Source organism: Jaculus jaculus, chromosome 11, assembly GCF_020740685.1.
Source record: "Jaculus jaculus isolate mJacJac1 chromosome 11, mJacJac1.mat.Y.cur, whole genome shotgun sequence".
Classification (NCBI taxonomy): Eukaryota; Metazoa; Chordata; class Mammalia; order Rodentia; family Dipodidae; genus Jaculus; species Jaculus jaculus.
Genome location: NC_059112.1, coordinates 19702862 through 19718323, shown reverse-complemented (window position 1 = coordinate 19718323; position 15462 = coordinate 19702862). Strand labels below are relative to the sequence as shown.

The following is a 15462-nucleotide window of genomic DNA, read 5'->3' as shown; positions in this document are numbered from 1 at the left end:
CTAAGCCATCTCTCCAGCCCTCTTTACATTTTTATTGCTATTTTCTTTTACGTCCTTTCAACATGGTATGACAGTAGAGTCTGTCCATTTTTTCCCCTGACTATATTCTGGAGGGAATTTTCTAGTATATAAACTTTTATTTCATGTTTGAAAAATCACATGAGTCAATAGCATACTCCTACCCAAGGATGTTCTTGCAGGGACAGCATCTTTATTGATCCAAAAAGACACCCAAGAGAGAACCACTGTCAGGATGCACGGGATATATGTCTGAATAGTGAAATACCCCATTCTTCGGCTCAGGTCAAAGAAAATTGTCATGATAACATAATCCCCTATAAGAAAAAAAAAAGGGATTAAATACATTAAAATAAGTATTCTAACTCATATGCATAAACACCAGCTCATTAAAAGGTAGTATTATTCATTGACTTGCATTTTCTCCTTACCTGAGATTGTATGAGAGATCTCAGTTGAGTTTCGTAACCCTACAAAGGCAAACTGATATAATCTCCAGTACTTTGGATCAGCCACTTCGACAGAGGGCTTTTTCCACTTATACTCAATTTCATTTTTAGGGTATCCATCTAGAGGGAAAATTAAGATAAATTCATTGAGATTAGCAAGATTGAAACTCATGGGTTCTTGTAATACCACATAATCCTTATAAATTTTCAGGAATTTTTAAAAATTTTTGTTGTTGTTTTTTGTACATATAGAAAATGATAACAACATGGTCTGGGAGTGAAGTGGGGCTCATTTTGATCTAGCCCTAAGGGTCTAGTCTCTTATAGTTCAACTGACTTCGATTCCTATATGGAACCTAGACTGGCCTAGAACTTGGGAACCTACGCTCTCAGTGTCCATAGAATTGGGATTAGATATGCACCACCAAGACCAGCTGATTATAATTTATTAGATTTCCTTCCCCAGAAGACTGTCAAAACTATTATATGAAGTTACTATTTTTTTTAAATAAAATGTATGCAGGTCCTAGTCAATTACCACCTACATTTTTGGCTTTAATTTTTGATGGGATTTTTTTTTTTGTCTCCAGATTCATTACTATCATCACTTTCAGATTTTGAGAAATGTTTTAATAACATGAAGTTTTCAGTTATGATTATAGAAGAGCAGGTGCACCCCTTATTACTAGAAATAGAATTTACTAATTCCCTGTCGGCATTTCAAAACGAGTATAGCATCTTGCAAGTTGTATCAGAAAAGAAACAAAATAGTTCTCTTCTCTGCTGATGTCAGAATTTATTTAATGATGTTTGCTCTTTGTTTTCCTCTTTTGTCTCCTTTCCTTGCTTCTTTTTGGAGGTCCATGTTCATCACAGTACTAGAAGCTACAAAGCAGTACAGTCGCAGCATACAGGAATGTGGACACGAACAAAAATGCTTAACATCCTGCACTCCCCCTACCGCCCCCCCCAACACACAATGTTTTAACTATTGTATTTATGTATTTGACAGGGAAACATACAGAGAAGGAGAAAGAGGAAGATGGAGAGAAAGAATCTGCAAGTCAGAGGCGCTATCCACTGCAAACTCCAGATGCATGTGCTACCTTGTGCATCTGGCTTACTTGGGTACTGGAGAATCAAACCTATGTCCTTAGGCTTTGTAGACAAGTATCTTAACTGCTAAGCCATCTCTCTAGACCCTCAATTATTTTTATGAGGGTATATAGAGAGAGTAACTCTCTGGTCTATGGGTCTCATTGTTGCTTATAATGGGTAAAGAACTAATGATAGCTAGCAGTTGCAATCAATGTCAAAGCAATGGCACACCAAGACTGAAGATTGGTTTCATTCCCAAGTGCCCATATAAGTTAGATGAACAAGGTGGTGCATGCATCTGGAGTTCGTTTGCAGTGGCTGAAGGCCCTGGTGTACCTTTTCTCTCTCTCTCTATCTGCCTCTTACTCTCTTTCCTTCCCTCTCACTCAAATAAATAAATACATATATATATATATATATGTAAATACATATATATATAAATACATATATATATAAATACATATATATATAAATACATAAATATATATATATAATGTATTTATATATATATACATACACATACACATACATATACACACATATACACATATATATATATGTATATGTATATATACACATATATATATGTGTGTGTGTGTGTGTATATATATATATATATATATATATATATATATATATATATATATGTTACCCCTTTATGTTTAGTTTTGATTTTAAAACTAGAAACAAATGCATAATGTATGAAATATTTTTGTTAGAAGGCTCAAAAACCACACTTCTGGAAATTGTGTTTCATCTCATTTTATGGCTTAATGGGAAAGGCACTTGCCTGTGAAGCCTTAGGACCCAAGTTTGAGTCTCCAGGTCCCATGTAAGCCAGATGTACAAGATGGCACATGTGTCTGGAGTTCCTTTGCAGTGGCTACAGGCCCTGATACACCGATTCTCTCTCTTTCTCTTCCTTCCTTCTATCTCAAACAAAAATAAATAATATTAAAACATATTTTATTTATTATTTATTTATGAGAGGTAGACAGGAAGAAAGAGAGGGGGAGAGAGAGAGAATGGGCACACCAGGGCATCCAACCACTGCAAACAAGCTCCAGATACATGTGTCACCTTGTGCATCTGGATTACCTTGGTTCTGGGGAATTGAATCTGGATCCTTTGGCTTTGCAGACAAGAGCCTTAATTGCTAAGGCATCTCTCTATCCCTTTGGTATGTATATTTTTTATGGTTTATTTATTTATTTATTTATTTATTTATTTATTTATTTATTTATTAGAGACAGAGAGGGAGTGAGAGAGAAAGAGGGAGTGAGAATGGGCACGCCAGGGCCTCTAGCCACTGCAAAGAAACTCCAGACACATGCGCCACCATGTGCATCTGGCTTATGTGGGACGTGGAGAACCAAACCCAGCTCCTTAGGCTTTGCAGGCATGCACCTTAACCACTAAGCCATCTCTCCTGCCCCTATTGGTACATTTTTAATGAGACAGTTTGAGGCTAAAGTTCTATGAGATTAGGAAATGTGTATCCACTTACAGCTTGAAAACTCCAATGGGCAGGAATGTTCATCCATAGGAAAGTTATGGAGCTGGAGGTAACATTCTGCATTAATTGTCAGTCTAGTAAGATGGAAATGTATGCATTAAGAAAGGAAAAATAATTTAAGTCATTAGAAATATCTTGTCTGATTTTAAAACCTGCTTTTGGCATTCAATAATAGTGCACAATACAACAATAACATTAAAGTTTGTTATTAAAGGAGGGCAGGGGAAAGCTAGCAATTTTTTAGGCAGCTTCAATTTCAGTTAGGGATTGAGGCTCAACGAGAACCATGAGATGCAACCCCACATGTCACCTCATCCTGAAACAACAACAAAACTCTTGACGAAAATGAAACTCCTCTCATTGAGACCTACCTACACCTCCCTCTGCTGCCCATAGTCTAGTGCGCTACCTGTATGGGCTGACCAGTGGGCTGACCCTCAGGCTCATATTCCAAATAGAACAATTATCCTTCTTGAGGCTGTCTGTGTTAATTCTTTATTAAAAGTAGGATAGAGGGCTGGAGAGATGGCTTAGCAGTTAAGAGCTTGCCTGTGAAGCCTAAGGACCCCAGTTCAAGGCTCAATTCCCCAGGACCCACGTTAGCCAGATGCACAAGGGGGCGCAGGTGTCTGGAGTTCATTTGCAGTGGCTGGAAGCCCTGTTGCTCCCATTTTCTCTCTCTCTCTCTCTCTCTCTCTCTCTCTCTCTCTCTCTCTCTCTCTGCCTCTTCCTCTCTCTGTCTGTTGCTGTCAAATAAATAAATAAAAATAAACAAACAAAAAGTTAATTTAAAAAGTAGGGTAGAATCAAAAACTTGGGGTTCATAAATTCTATCAGACCCATTCTGAGCCCCCAAATCCTGCATTATTATGAGGATCATAACTGAATATGAAAAGTTTAACACTTTGTCTTATAGCCAACTGTTACCTTTATATCTATTTCAATATAATAGCTTTACATACATTAAAAGCCCACACTTCAGAAATTCTATAAATATAAACATGTGACTACATATGCCTAGTAATACCATATTAGAGCAGCCTATAGTTATATGTTGTGATTTTCTTTCTCTTTATTCATCATGATGCTCTTCCCATGAAAAAATATATTGATTATGCATATATATCCAAGGAAATAAACTCAACTGTCTATTCATACATCATTTTCCCCTTGGAATATCTTACCACATTGGCGAAAAATCAGAGTATAAAATTTTATATCAGGAAGGGATCCTAGAGAAAAATCTCAATAATGTGCATCAAAAATTTTTGGAATGTAATGGTTATGATGCAATGTGTTCTGTTTCTAAGGAGAAAATCAAATTCTTCCACTTATTTGTGTAGTTATCAGTAGCTTAATAGTTTGACTATATTGCCAGTATATGTAACTATTTTAAATTTTCCATACGTTCTGCATTGTCAGTGTGAATGACTAGTTAGAAGCTAATAGGATATGAGCAATGAACATGTGTGCAGCAGCTACAATGGTCTAATCAATGTTACCGTAGAGTATACAGGACTCGTCCATCATTCCAGATCCTCAGCAAGCGGTTGGGAGTTGTTATCCAGTGTGCATCTGATTTCCTCGAGTTCCGGAAGAAAGTGTCAGGGATCCAAATTTTCCCCACCATATTGCTGTTAAGCATCAGCACTTTCATGGTACTATTGAACTTTAAGCGACTGTCAAACCAGGTTTGGGCAAAAATTATATCTATTGTGTATTCCTAAAAGATTTTAAAAAAAGAGAGAAATGACACCAGTAATGCTACTAGTTCAGAGGTTTTCCTCAGGAATGGGAACTATATTAAAGTATAAATTTCCAGCAAGTAAGCAACACTTAACATACAGTCTTTCTGAAGGTGAAGTATGTCATTTTCTTAACCTATCTTAAAATTATTTTATGTTTTATATGAGTCACAGTAAGTGAGACACAAGGTTGTCAGCAATTTCTGCTACTACTCTGGTATCTTTAATTGTGTAATTTTTTTCAAATTGTTATAAGGTATATATCATTGCCATTAATATTGACACAGATAATCTTATTATTAACAATAGTGAGCTTTGAAAGTTATGTCATGTGTGTCCCTCTCAGAATCACAAATATGTACAAAACTCAAGAAGTCAATAACTATTATCTCAAAGTCCTTAGCACACCCTTCATCTGAAAAACTATTTCCATTTAATTTACATGGTGTTATATGTGTTAAAGCCACTACAAAGAAACAGAATAAGCAGTAATATTCCGAGACATTAACACGTTATGTCGTTTTCTAAAATCTTGCAAAATACACACTACAATAACATTCATTTCCCATTAACACTGAGTAAGAAAGGTGAAATAATTCTCATGTCAGAGTTAGTAACCAGCTAAGTGGAAACTGAGTAACCACAAGGCTGACTGTAGATGAACTGACATAGAGCAGGGAATGGCACACACGGAGCTGCATCAGTGGCTCAGTGTTGCAGACTTTGCTCTTAGTCAGTAAGTAGCAACCAAAAGAATGCTGTGTTATTACACAAGGCCCCTCGGGAGGAACTACTTATATATTATATTGACTTTTTATATTGTCAAGAGAAACTCATTGACTGTTATGACATTACATTGCCTTTTATATTGTCAATACTAATTTTACCCTGATAAGATGTCCACCATATTATAAGCATTAAAATTTATTTGAAAAACATCAAGTAATATAAATGTAACAATAATTAATGCTATGGAGGACAGCAATTGAAAAGTTGTTTGTGTGTGTGTGTACACACCTAAGCACATTATAACTTCGACATTAAATAAGGCAAAAAAGGTAATTGTAAAGTATTAAGTGTTATATTAGTTACATGGGCAATAGAGATTGGCTACTTGTTCTTGATGTGATATTCACAGTTGGCCAATTTACCTGAAAGGAAATATTTACTGTGGGTAATAGAAACATAATTGGGAGTTTGGTTAAAGAATGAACATTTGAAACAATGCTAGGGAGATAACTAATACATAAGCAGAGAAAGACTCAACTTATTAATGGGAAAATGACACCAAGCCCTAGTATACAGACAGAAAATTTACCATTTCTCTAGTAGGATATTAAGATTAGTAGAGAGGAAATTTTCATTCCATGCTTTTTTTTTTCAAGGTAGGGTCTCACTCTAGCTCAGGCTGATCTGGAATTCACTATGTAGTCTCAGGGTGGCCTCAAGCTCACAGCGATCCTCCTATTTCTTCCTCCTGAGTGCTGGAATTAAAGGTGTGCGCCAACACGCCTGTCTCCCAGTCCATGCATTTTAAAAGAGCAATGCTTCGGTTTTGGAAAGCACAGACATTTCAGTTCTTTTAAGTCCAGCAAGTGGCAGATATTATAAGACTGAGTCTGAAGTGTATGGTTTGCAATAAAATTTATTAAGATTAAGATTTACCTAATACTTATTACAATTGAATTTGTTAAGATTAAATTTATATCATGCATGTGTATATCTGTGATATTTTATATATAAAATATTTTCAAAATTGTTTCATTCTTTTGAAAAGGAAGATAGAGCAGAGAGTTCTTGGTAAACCAAGCAGGATCACACCATGGAGAGTTGCTCTATGCAATAATGATGTAATTGTTTGTTGTTCAATAATATACTCATGCATGCATTTAGCATCAATTATATCTCAATTTATTTCATGGGTGTGAACATATCAAGTCCTTGTATACAAAAATACTTCTACTCTAGCCAGGCAGACGTGGTGGCACATGCTTTTAATCCCTTGGGAGGCGAGGTAGGAGGATCACCACAAGTTTAAGGCCACCTTAAGATTACATAGTGAATTCCAAGTCAGCATGGACTAGAGTGAAAACCAAAAAAACAAAACAAAACAATAAAAACTTCCACTTTAACCCTCTCTGTACCTACTGATGTCCATGTTCAAATAACTGAGGAAGGAAAACATTTGAGTTTTTTGTTTGTTTGTTTGTTTATTTTGTATTTAGAGTAGCACCAAATTCCAGCATGCTGAAAGAATTTCTATAAGCATGTAAGTTTTACAACTCCCATAGATACATCTTTCGTGGACTGTTTATAACATGAGCTGACAACAAATCAGTATGCAGACCATGATGCATACTAACAAATCACACTTTCTGCAGCTATTAACCAGTGTACAAACATTATGAATGCAGTGGTACACAAAATATGCATGCATTTAGTAGGACAAATGAATCTACATATACAGTACCACTGCTGTGAATGCCCCTTCATTCGTGGATAGATATTATCTCTAATCTACACACTCTCTCTCCTTTTTCAGGACAGATCTCTTTCAAAAACACCTGGGGATCAATTATGAATTATCTAAGTATCCTCTCCACAAGATACACATAATTAAATCTTGGATGCTTAAAACTATAGTTATGCTAATGATGTGAATTTAGGCTTTTACAGTAAATGGATATTGAAGATTCAGCCCTGTGCCAGGGTATATCTTAGAAAAACATTTATCAATACTAGTTTTCAGAATTATTTCATGCTTTGGAGAGAATCATAGAGCAAAGATCTCTTGAGAAACCAGGCAGGATCATGGCATGGAAAATAGCCAACAACAAAGTGAGCTCTTGCTACTTAGGCCCACTTAGCTACAAGGTTTCTAAGAAAGCATTAAAGGAGGCATTTGAAAACTGTTTGTTCTAGTGATTACTTTGCAAACAGTGAAAACACTTCTAAGTACCTTATTTATATATTGTATAAAATATATTGTATTCTTTTTCCAGAATGACAATGGAAACATCTTTCATATAAATGTACAAAGAATGAAAAAAACTGGGAATCAATAAAACTTAGAAGAAAAAAATAAACTGAAATAGAAATAGTAGAAATTATTTTCTGCTTGAGAAAATTAAGGAAGGCTTCTTGATGAAAGCTACATTTAGCCAGGCCCTTGGCAGAACAGTGTGATTCATACCGGTTTTAATTAGTCAATGGTAGGGGTGATAAGGCAGTAAAATGGAGGGCATAATAGAAAAATTAAAGAATGCAAGCCACTTAAACTTAAAAATAGTTTAGTTTTGCATGTTTGGGAATATGCATTCCTCAAATTTGCAGGTTATTTCATCTAGCAGAGGTTTATCAACTTAGCTTAAAATTCCTAATTTCTGATAATTATGAATGCAGATATAATTCTGAACTCATACACTGCTGAAATGAAGATTCTGAACTGAGAATCCTATCTCATTTGTTGATGTTCTTTACAACATATAGTTTCAAAGAGAAAAATACCAAAATTAGTGTGACCACAGAACAACTATACCATAGACAGAGAACAGAGAAATAAGAGAAATACCTGTGCATTTGAAAACAATAGACAGTACAACATTAGCTTCTGTAAATCTGTTGTTCATTTCTTATTTATTTATTTGAGAGCGACAGACATAGGGAGAAAGACAGATAGAGGGAGAGAGAGAGAATGGGCGCGCCAGGGCTTCCAGCCTCTGCAAACGAACTCCAGATGCGTGCGCCCCCTTGTGCATCTGGCTAACGTGGGACCTGGGGAACCGAGCCTTGATCCGGGGTCCTTAGGCTTCACAGGCAAGCGATTAACCGCTAAGCCATCTATCCAGCCCCATCAAATTGTTGTTGCAAGATGAATATTCCATATTTTCAAGCTTTATCTTCATACTTTCCTGATATCTCTTACAAGGAAGTAACTTCCTCAGTATGGACAGCATGTAACAAAACTTGATTGCATGATTGCATAACCCACAATTATAAACTCTTTACTCTAACACAGACTATATCTACTGCAAATGAGAGAGAAAGATTTATACTTTTACAGTAACTAGTTCAGGTTTCTTACATCATAATGTTTTTTTCCTTTTTTTTTTTTTTTTACACTTATCCTTGTTATCAACAGTAGACTGTTTGAGTGAATGATTTTAACATGGCATAGGGTTATGATTTCCAAGTGTATAAATCAGTATGTCTCCAAACCATACTTCCTTACTAGCTTTTTTTTTTTTTTTCTAGTTAAAAGTACAGTTTGGAATTCTTCACAATGGATGTAACAACTGAGAAATAGTAAGGCTATATTGTCATGCGTGTCAACACTGATACCCCCTAATATCTGAAGGAAGTCTATCATGAGTTTCAGATATTGGCACTCATACCCTATGGAAATAATCACAGGGGCTGAAAAGATATAATTAGAAGAATATTCTTAACACATTAATGTCAAATAAGTGGAAACGTTCAACTGCTAAGTAATGGATTACTAAATATATTAGATACAAATACATCTTTGAGTAAAGGATTTGCTTTTAAAAATAATTAAGTTGGGATGGAGAAATTGCTTAGTGGTTAAGCCACTTGCTGGGGAAGACTAAGGACCCAGTTTTGATATCCTAGAAACCATAGCGCATGTGTATGGGGATCATTTGCAGTGGCTAGAGGCCCTGGCATACCCATTCTCTCTCTCTCTCTTTCTCTGTATCTGCCTCTCTCTCATACACAAATAAATAAAACATTTTTTAAAAATAACAATTAAGTCCTGTGATAGTTATAATCAGTAGAAAATGTACAATATCCTAAAAACAGGTAGTAACATCTGGTAAATTTATGTATATAAATTGTTTACAGTTTTAAGTAATAAAAGTGAGTGCAGATTTTAAGCCAAGCTAATATTTTTACCTAAATTGACATTTAAAATTTCTTATTTCCTACAATTAACATACCTGCCTTTCTCCCACTCCTTCCCCCTCCCTCTCTTCCTCTTCTTTTGTTCTTTATTTATTTCCTTCTTTTTGGGGGAAGGACACTAGTTACCTGAACCTGGGGCCTAGGCAAACATTACATTACTAAGCTATATATGTAGCTCTGTGTCCTTTTTGCAACACAGGAAAGGACTACACTTAGGAAATTTTCTTTTGGGAAAAAATACCATCAAGACAATCATTTTTTCAATTTAAAATAAGTAGAGGGCCATAGGTGTATTTAGTTTTGATAAAGGTTTCCCTTTATGTTAAATAATGTTATTTTTGGTAACTTCCCTGCTAGGTTTTATGCTTTTCTGGAAAAAGGAGCTTTAACTTCCTAATTTAGAAGACTGCACTAATTTTCCAAATATAGGTAACAAATCACAAATCACAAAACAGAATAAAATTAAGTTTTCAAATACCTTATATATATCCCCCACACAAGAATTACTGTTCATACTTTGCCATTCCAATTAATAGGTACAAACCAAGTCAAAACCATTACTAACAAAAAAAACCCTTTCTTTTCCATTTAATATCAAATAATGTTTACTGTTTTATAGTTCTTGATATAATTTTTTAATATTTTTTTATATTTCATTTAGTTATTAGACAGAAAAGGAGATAGAGAGAGAGATTTGGCATTCTAGAGCCTCTAGCCACTGCAAATGAAATCCAGACACATATACCACCTTGTGCATCTGGCTTATGTGAGTAGAGTTATCGAACCTGGGTCCTTAGGCTTCACAGGCAAATGCCTTAACTCTCCTACTTTTTTTTATTTATTTTTTTTCTGGACTTTTGTTTTCTGTGAAAACTACTCTGAAAAAAGACCATTTATGTTAATCATTTATTTATAGGAAAATATAAAGTTATTTACTGAGTTTAATCAGCCCTCCTTGTATTGCAGGGCCCCGTCACTCTGTTAAAACACTATTTTGAAGAAAAGGCTGATTTCCTACTTTCCTTCTGAATTACAGATCTGGCAGCTGGGGCCCTTGTTCCTCCACTCTATCTCCATTACAAAGGTCAGGTTTCCTCCCAAAAATAACCTACCCACCTTAGAAGCCTTATTTGAGCACTCTGTCTGGTCTCTCGTGACTAGAGAAACACGAGTTCAGTTCTTGCATGGACTGGGTTCTCATTCTTGCCAGTTTTGTGGCATTCCTCTCCTAACCCTCACTTTCAAAATTGCCATACTGATATTCTCTAAGTATTGGCTTACATACACATTACTAGTTCCTAGAAATAAACCATTACCAAATCATGTCTGTAATTTTTTAATGACAAGATATTTACCCTGATGTGCTTATACTGTAGCCTTCAGTTAAATGCACAGGATATTATCTTAAACTTTCTAGACTCCTCATTGATCCTGCCTTCACCTGAATTACCATTAGAAGACCTTACTTGCTAGTCTGAAGTTGCTTATGTTGATGCAGGTGACCCAAAGAGTCAAAACACTTCCTCTCCCCCTACCTGAAAAGTCATATAGTTACAAGTATTCTGGTCCATGTCTAATAATAATCTCATGTAACACTGGGATAACTTCTGGCCTGATATTTTATGTATATTTAATTTAACTTAGCTTGGATATATGAAAAATTGCAATATCAAAAATCCTACCTGTTTTCTGAAGGGACAGACAACCAACGCTAAATGAATGTAGAAAAAGAGACAGAAAGGCTGCCTACTGTGGAATGATGCTTTAGTTCTTATCAGCAACCCACCAACTGACATTTTCAAACAAAACCATTTCTTGCAACAAAGATAGATTTTGCTAGATTTAAATTGTATGAGTGGTTTGTAGTGAAGGAGAAAGAGGAGGAAGTTAGCTTCTAGTAGGCAGTTTCATTGAGGAACTGAGGCCCTGAGAGAACCAGCATCACATCTCCCTGCCATGATCGGAAACTCTTTGCAGGAATGGGACAGACAGAACTCGTGTCTGAGGGAGGCTCATCTGCAACGGCTAGAGCGCCCCCTGCTGCCCCAGTGTAGCGCGCGGCCTCGATAAGCGGCCTTCACTGCGCAGGTGGGCGGACCCTAAAGCCTGTCCCTTCCAATCTACAAAACAATCAGGTCTTCTTTCCTTTGCACACCAGAACCTAAGGAAAGAATACGTTTCCAAAGGACTATACAAGGAGATATTTTTTCCACCATTTTTCTCTCTGCTCTGTGATCTCTGCTTGGAGTCTGGCTTCCCTCTCACCCAGCCTGGATAGGCAATGGGAGAGCATGGATTGATTTCTTGGTCTGAGTAGTTTTTCTGTTTGCCTCTGCTTTATACTTTGTGGTAACTTCTCACTTTAATCACATGCATTGTTTTTCTCAATCTACCACATACTTATTCCCCTTAAACTCTCTATCTACCACGTGGGTGCTTTAACTCTGGGCGGGCTACCTGTGGTTACCTGGCATAACCATGGGCATAACTTTCTTTGCTACTCATTTCTTGTTTGAATTTCTTGGTCTCTGCTTTGATAGCTTCCCTCTGCTCTTCTTCCTTAAGTCTCCACCAGTTGCTCTCATAGCATTCTCCATGGGGAAGCTCAGGGCAGATACTAAGTAAGTGTGTTCCTCCTATGTCTTCCTACACAAGCCTATCTTGTACGTGCCTGTGGCTCCACGCCAAGCTTTCCCTCAAAACCTCAATATCACTTAACCGAACCTCACAGACTATGCTGTGTTTCCCACCGGAGTGTGTTGGTGTTTCCCACTTGCCATCTGCAAATGACCCTGCTCCAGCCTTCTCCCTAGATCCCAATTTCTCTTAAATGAGCCCCACAATTTGTTTAATAATTCATAATTTTTCCATCTTGAGTCCACATTTATCAATTCTTTGTTTAAAAATATGATGGGACCCAAAATTGGGGCTCATAATTTTGGGGGACCGCCTCCTGAGGGCCAAAATCCTGCAGCAGTAAGAAAATGTGAACTATCGTCTCATTTGTTGAATTATGCTCATGTTTCCTTGACTAAGTTTTGCACATTCAAAACATTTTTGTTCATTTTATGGAAAGCGAGTTCTCCTTTCCTGAGATGTTTAGTTGAAATTGCCTTGTATGTAAGCCTTTTATTAATCCCTAGTATGACAATATTTTCCTTAATAAACACTACAAACTGCTCTGCAGAGAATTTTATTTTTTTGCATGTTTTCGTGTCAGTAGTTCCAACAGCCATTTCAGTTAATTAGCTTTTTACAAGACCATCAGGGCCCAAGGTTACAAGTGTGCAATATTTCCAGAGAAGGCAAGTAAGTCTTTATACCATAAATATTTCATTGAGGAAGATGTCAAAGATGACTGTGGTAGACCAACATGTTGCCATCTCCGGAATAGCAATAGAGATAATGAAATCCATTTCTCTTCATTTCAATATCTGTTTTACTCTTAACAAATTCAGAAAAAAAAAAACTAAAACAAGATCCCAAAATGAATATATGTAATTTAAGAAAATATATTATTTTCCCCTAAGTACTGGTGACATAGAGACCAAACACAGAAAGCTTCTTATAAAGAGAAAACTCCCCATGTATATGATGCAATGTCCTAGGAAATACTATATTTGTATAATGTTAAATTTTTCTGGGAAAAGCTTTTCTCCTCCATTTGTTTCCATTGACATGGTATTGTATTCTGTTTCTTGTTTTGTTTTTGATTTTCAGATTTTGTTTTTCATACGTGTATGTGTGTACTCATGTGCATGCATGTTCATATGTGCACAGGTGCATATGTTAGCACATGTGTGGAGTCCAAAGATAAACTGCAGGTGCTATTCCTCAGGTATAACATCCCCTTCCTCCCTTCCTTCCTCCCTCCCTCCCTTCCTTCCTTCCTTCCCTCTTGGCCAAACTTGCCTTTTCTTTTCTTTCTTTCTTTTTTTTTTTTTTTTTTCCTATATGGGCTTTTAGATCCTTAATTGTGTGTTGGTAGACTCTGATACTCATTTCTATTCTTGTCTTGTCATATGAAGACATTTTTCCCATGTAAGATTTAACTAATTGCAGATATTTTACTAGTTCTTTGACTTTCCCAGTAGTATTAGCCCCTAGTTTAAACTAAAGCAGAGTGAGTAAGCCAGAGCTCCCCACCTCCCAGCTTCCTGATCCTGATAGCCCTGCTGCTAGCTTGGAGCTGCCTGGACCCTGCATGCCTGCTGCAGACGCAGTCCCCTTGCTCTGCCTTCCTGATTGAACAGCCCCTGGGTCCCCCAACTCCCAGATCCCCTGTTCTAGAGGGTACACACAGAAAAGTAGTGAGACCCAAAGAGATAGATCACATCTCATATTTCATTCAAGGCCCAGGCAAAACCACAGAGGAAGTGGGGAGATGAGCAAGACCGCTGCTTCCATGGTGAGCCTGACAATCTATGCCAGGGTGAAGGAGAAAGACACTAAGGATACTCAACTCATACCAAAGCAGAAATCCAGAGGCTCCTGAGAGCTCATCACTGAAGCAGACTTAAGACACATCCACCAAGGCTCAGGGAATTTTGGGGAAGAGGGGGTGGAAAGTTATTATGAGCTACAGGTTGGTATGTCATGCCCAGTGGAATGGCACTGCCTCCCTCAATTACTGACTGCTGCGCCCACAACACACACCCCACAACCACATGGGGAAGACCAGCAACCCACTGAGGAGTGCACCATGCAGAATAGGCTCAGGGATGAGGGAATAGATGGTGCCAACATATGATGTATCCATACAAAGTATGTTCTTAAAAAAAAAAAAAAAGCCAGGCGTGGTGGTGCACGCCCTTGATCCCAACACTTGGGAGGCAGATGTAGGAGGATCGCTGAGAGTTTGAGGCCACCCTGAGACTACATTGTGAATTCCAGGTCAGCCTGGACCAGAGTGAGGCCCTGTCTGGGAAAAACAGCAGCAACAACAACAAAACTAAGTTCTTGTCCAGGCCTTAGGGCACCCTTCCATTCTCTCAAACTTAATTTAAAGACATCTTGCACATACTCATTTGCATTAGGTGACAAAGGTGTCACTTAGGATGTGGCCAAGATGTATTCACTCCAGCAATCAGTTATGAAAGTTAATGCCAGCCATGTAACCTTCACGTTGAGGGATAGAGAAATTGGCTATTGCTGGAATAGAGTAGGAATAAAGAAGAAATGGGCAAGAGTTAAGTATATCACCCATGATATGACACTGACGGGCTGAATCATGTGTGGGGGACACCAGCTGCTGTGAACCCATGAGTGCGATTGTTAAGTTCTATCTCGAGTTCAGTATCCCATAGCCCCACATCTCACCCTGCTGCTCTTACATTCCTTCTGCTGCCTTCTGTGAGCACATCTGAGCCTTGCCGGGTGTGCCTCATAAATCATGTTTAGGGAACACAAAAATCTAGTCACTTCTGCTTGTCAATTTAGCAGCCATACACCTCTGTTTTAATCTCTGCCCTTCGCACAAGGAACCCTCCATGTTCATGGCTGCGATTCACACCGGTCCGTGGGAACACTACTAGGTCTGTTGAATGTAGTTTGGCATGCTATCCCATTAGTATTGTGGTATTTTGAATGCATGCCAACCCCCAGTAGCCTCAGGTATTCTTATTAAAAAATGATGATCCCCAGCCCCTGCCTGGAAGAAGTGTCACTGAGGGAAGATCTGATTTCTAACCCAAAGGTAATGCAGAGAGCGCTT

General features: G+C 37.4%; 1 protein-coding gene across 1 annotated transcript in view; it reads right to left on the bottom strand.

Moving 5' to 3' along the window:
• Gabrg1 (gamma-aminobutyric acid type A receptor subunit gamma1) overlaps window positions 1–15462 on the bottom strand; it is a 67414-nt gene that overhangs the window by 14573 nt on the left and 37379 nt on the right. Inside the window, exons 4-7 of the mRNA XM_045161713.1 lie at window positions 4584–4804; window positions 3073–3155; window positions 450–587; window positions 183–335 (exon numbers count right to left, since the gene is read on the bottom strand). Coding sequence (XP_045017648.1) covers window positions 183–335; window positions 450–587; window positions 3073–3155; window positions 4584–4804 — 595 coding nt within the window. The remainder of the gene's footprint in view (window positions 1–182; window positions 336–449; window positions 588–3072; window positions 3156–4583; window positions 4805–15462) is intronic.